The sequence below is a fragment of the Pteropus alecto genome, unplaced genomic scaffold (genome assembly GCF_000325575.1).
Source record: "Pteropus alecto unplaced genomic scaffold, ASM32557v1 scaffold98, whole genome shotgun sequence".
NCBI lineage: Eukaryota > Metazoa > Chordata > Mammalia > Chiroptera > Pteropodidae > Pteropus > Pteropus alecto.
Genome location: NW_006443570.1, coordinates 4,633,920 through 4,638,835, shown reverse-complemented (window position 1 = coordinate 4,638,835; position 4,916 = coordinate 4,633,920). Strand labels below are relative to the sequence as shown.

At 40.5% G+C, this 4,916-nt stretch overlaps 1 protein-coding gene and 1 pseudogene across 1 annotated transcript in view; one reads left to right on the top strand and one right to left on the bottom strand.

The window, feature by feature from the left end:
- Positions 1-4,916, bottom strand: part of B4GALNT2 (beta-1,4-N-acetyl-galactosaminyltransferase 2) — a 41,714-nt gene that overhangs the window by 7,616 nt on the left and 29,182 nt on the right. Inside the window, exons 6-7 of the mRNA XM_006924772.3 lie at positions 3,112-3,292; positions 1,981-2,067 (exon numbers count right to left, since the gene is read on the bottom strand). Coding sequence (XP_006924834.3) covers positions 1,981-2,067; positions 3,112-3,292 — 268 coding nt within the window. The remainder of the gene's footprint in view (positions 1-1,980; positions 2,068-3,111; positions 3,293-4,916) is intronic.
- LOC112473271 lies at positions 3,788-3,906 on the top strand (annotated as a pseudogene).

The following is a 4,916-nucleotide window of genomic DNA, read 5'->3' as shown; positions in this document are numbered from 1 at the left end:
GTAGGGAAGACTTTCTTGAACAAGGCACTAGAAAAATAACCAATTTTACTATACTAAAGGATAAGACTTTCAGATAACAAAGACCCCAGAAACAAAATTGAAAGACATGCTACGGACTGGCAAAAGGTCCACATCTAGAACTTCATACCATACAGTGTGATAGCTTTTATGAAAAGCTCAGAAATGCATAAAATCACACTGTATGCTCTGTGTGTGTATGCACACGTGCATGTGTGTGGAGGAATAGAAATCTACATATTAAATGTACAAAAGCGGAGAAAAGAAAGATACACAGGATTGTGGTAACTGTAACACTTTATCTTTAAAATAAATCTGAAATCCCCAGAAAAGATTTTTTGTAAATTTTCTTGTGCTATTTCTTTTATTTTTGAGATAGTTACGTTAAACAAATATTTTAAATCATTGTCCATGACATTTAAAGCTATTTGAGTAATTTATATTTAGAATAGAATTATTTGGATAGAATAAATTATGTTTTGAATATGTAGGTAATATATTTTTTTAAATGTCAAGTGGTTCCAAATTTTAAATATATAGAAAACAATACCATGAAAATACTTTTTCCCATCCCTGTCTCTCAACTATTTGGGTTTCCCTCAGGAAGCAGCCAATATTACCAATTTCTTGTTTATTTGTCCATAATCAAGCAATCATGTACATACATTCTTTCTTCCCTCTTTTTCTTTTACATAAATGGTAGCTTACTCTTCACTCTCTTCTGTACCTTGCTTACATCTTAGAAAGCATTTTGTATCAGAATTTAAAAACCCTAACCTTCCTGGTCCCTCCTTCCTCCTTCTGAATGCCACTACATGGCATTTCATTATGTGGATGGACCACACTTGAGTTAACCAGTGCATCCCACTTTTCAGGTTTTTTCCATTGCAAACAATGCTGCAATAAATAACCTTGAGCAAATATCATTTCACACAGACGTAGGTATCTGTAGGATAATTTCTAGAAGTGGAATCGCTGGCCCAAAAGGTATACACATTTAAAATATTAATACATATTGCCAATTGCCTTCAGAAATGTGCTAGTTTACATTCCCATCAGCAGTTTATAAGACTGCCTGTTTCCCCACTCCTTGTCCAATATTTGTTGATTTGAATGTAGTTTTCGATTGCGATTTTCTTAGTGTGATCCTGAGCGTCTATTTAATGGCAAAAGTATTGTCAAATTTAATTTTTTGTGACGTGTGCATTTTCCACTGGCTTATTAGGTATTCTTTCCTTATTGATTCACAGATGCTCTAAGTAAAATTAAATCTTCGACTCTAATGTGTGTCAAAGATGGTTTTTCCCAACTTGTGCTTTGTCATTTAGCTTTCCTTTTGATGGATTTCTGCCATAAAAACACTTAAAATTTTATGTATTTTATATTTTTAGTATTTTCTTTATGGCTTCTGGGTTTTGTGTTGTATTTAGAAATACCTAATACTCTAGGGTTATTTTTTAAATCCTTTTTTTCCTACTACATAAAAAATGAGATATTTGATCTATTTGGAATTTTTCTTGGTAAAAGATATGAGATAGATTCAATGTTTTATCTTTCACATAGCTACACAGTTATCCCACATGATTTCTTGAATAATCTATCTTTCCCCTCCTTAATTTGAAAAGTTACTTTTATCACATGGTAGAATTCTGGATTTCCAATTTATTCCATTGATATATCTGTTCATGCTCCAGTACCACTCTGTTTTTATTACTATTAATTATTAAAATGTTACAGTTCACTAGGGGTTTTTTTTTTTTTCCAATATAAACCCAACCACATAAGTTAAATATAATTAAGCATTATTAGGGCAGTATGTTCTAGAATTGTTTATCTGAAAACAAAGCTTGTTTGTAAAGTTGTTATTTTGATCAATTCTTCTCCTCCATATCAGAAGGGATCTGAATTTTACTAACAGCTCTACAAGATCCCACCATTTAGACCCAAGGACAAGGGCTTTACCTGATCCAGGGTCGTATAACTTGGGTATGACAGGATGGCGGATGGTTACTGGAAACTTGGCCACTGAGGACTTGAACTCCAAACTCACTGGAGGAAGAAATAAGGTCAGGGTGGGCAGCACAGTGTCTTGGTCACTCTCCACACTGCCCCAAGGAAGCCCAGGCGATAGTGGAGTAAAGGTATGATAGAGAATGTGCTGGCTGGGGGTGAAATTGATGACCGTATAGACTACATGACATTCTGGCTCCTTGGGCAACCTGCTGAATGCCTCTTAGACTCATTTTTTGCTCTGTGAGAATCTGCTAGGGTAGAGTTGGCACAGAATTAGAGGGTCTAGACTAAGTTTGACTGCCATTTATTATCTGAAATGCCTTGGGCAAATCACTTAATCTTCTCCAACTACAAAAGCGGGATACTAATACCTGCCCTATTTTACCTCTCAGGGTCACTCTGTGAAAGGAAATGTTTGAAAATCTGAAGGTAGAAAGAACTCGCTCTTTAGTTTGTGGTCATGCATACTCTGTCCTATGTTTCATTTCTTTTTGTTGGTGTCCTAGGAATGCATCCTGCGTAGCTAGTCAAAAGAGAAAGGGGTGACTTTAATTCATCCAAAAAGAAAGCGAGGCCGCCCTGAGGGAGGCAGGAATTGTTTTCCCAGAATTCCTAGGGTTGAAATGGGAGATGGGTTGGGAAGGCGGAGACAAAGCCATTGTCTTTGGGACTAGGAGTTTTCCCACATTCCTCTTTCCTGTTAGTGCCCAAGACAATAAACGGATGTACAGACTGGCTCCGCCCTCTACCACAACTGAAGTCTTCGGTTTTGAGAGCTGCAGAAGATAGAAAGCAGAATCGGATGATTTCCATAATGATCTGTCCTGCATAATGATCTGTCCTCACAAAGAAAAGAGAAAGCATTTCACCTTTCCTTTCCTCTAGTCATTTCTACGGGGTCAATGACAACGTGGGGATAGTACTGGGTACAATAATTTGGAAGTTAGGTATCTAAGCTTAGAAACAGGAACAAGAGAAGAATCTGAAAGGTAGGCAGGCTTCCTGGATAAGGAAGACTGAGAGGGCCAGGTAGTGCTTTTTGGCTCTGTAAGTATTTTCCATCTAAGGACAGGTTCTCACCCATGTCCACCTTGTGGTGCTGGTACACTGTGCTGGTGTAGGTCATGTGCTGGAGGATAAAATTCAAAAGCTTCTGGTCACTGGTTGAAATAGTCAGCTGCTTCTGGCCTCTGCCCCACACCACACTGTCTGGGATGTCAACGAGGGTGTTCAGTGTCCCCAGAGAAGCTGTCAGGATGACCTAGTTTGGATGAGTAGAAAGACACTGAATGCAAAGACAGGTACATATCCGCATGGCCAGCAGGGGGCAGAGCATATTAGGGTGCCCCTGAAAGCTAAGGTCGGGCTCTGCATGGTGTCACTGCTCCAGCCACAGTAGAGGAGAATCCAGCCCTGGGGCCTGGTGCATCAGGGCCATTTCTCCTATCTTCTTATCCCTTGGCTTGCAGGATACCATTCTTCTAGATTTATTCTTATTCCCACTGACTGCTCCTTTTGACTTCCGATTGCCAATGCTTCCTCCTCCTCTATCCAAACTCCAAGTGGAGCTTTTTAGGACTTGGATCTGCACCTTTTGGTAGAGGAATTCATCCATTCCCATGGCTTTAAATATCATCCATATGCTTATGGTTTTAAAATGTATGTCTGGGACGTGGTTCCATAGTGTAGTGGTTAGCACGTCTGCTTTACACACGGAAGGTCCTGGGTTCCCGCCCCAGTGGAGCCACAGTCCATGGTCAACGGCTATGCCACCCTGAACAAGCTTGATCCCGTCTGATCTCGGAAGCTAAGCAAGGTTGGGCCTGCTTCGTACTTGGATGAGAGACCACCTAGGAAGAGCAGGTGCTGTAGGCATAAATAATAATAATGATAATAAATGTATGTCTGCAGCTCATTTCTTTCTGAGATCCAGCTGCCTGAATGATTGTCCTGCTAAGAATTTTCACAAGCAGCTCAAACTGATCTTTAATACTTGAAACCGGGAGTCCTTATGACTTTGATTATGTTTAGCTTTAAATCTTAGCTCTAGAAATCACCTCTCTCACTCTCTTATTCTCTCTCTCTCTCTCTCTCTCTCTCTCTCTTCCACCCCTCGGAGACCTAGCCTCTCCCCTGGATAATCAGTAACCCCCAGCAGAAGACAGTAGTCCAGATCTGACTAATAGTCACACGGTCTTGACCTCGGGCAGGCTAATATCTTGACCTAAGTTATATTTCAGCTCCTGAGCCCTTAGGTGGAATGACTCCCTGGCTAGTTTCCCGTGAAACTGGACAGAGGAACTCCAGAAAAGACTCAGAACTGTCCTTGAGACTTGAAGAAATGATTCATTACCCTTACTTCACCTCCGACCAATCAGCTCCCAACACAACCACGAACCCCTAACTCGCAGTGTCTTGTGATTTTGCCCTATATAATCTGTAACCTATACTCCCTTGGTGAGCCAGGTCTTTGAGCACTAGCTCACCTGTGTCTCCGGGCTTGGTGCCATTTACTTAAATAAACCTTACTTTCTTTGCTGCACTCTCTTTTGGCTTTGATGCATGCTGGCAAACAAATCCCCTTTAGTTCAGCAACAAACTGAACTAGTGATTTTTCTATATCAACCTGTTTTCCACCCTCTCCCTGGTTCTGCTTGCCTCATGAATGGCACCTTCGTCCACTCAACTGCTCAAGTCCCCAAATGGAAAGTCATCGTTGTCCTGCTTTCCTTCACACCTACAGCTAATCTGTTAGCGAGTCCTGTCAGTTCTACCTTCAAAATGTAGCTGGAATTGGTCCACCTCTCTCCATCCTTGTTGCTACACCCTAATGCTACTCTCTTATCTGGCCATCTTGTCTTCTGCAACAGCCAGTTATCTTTATG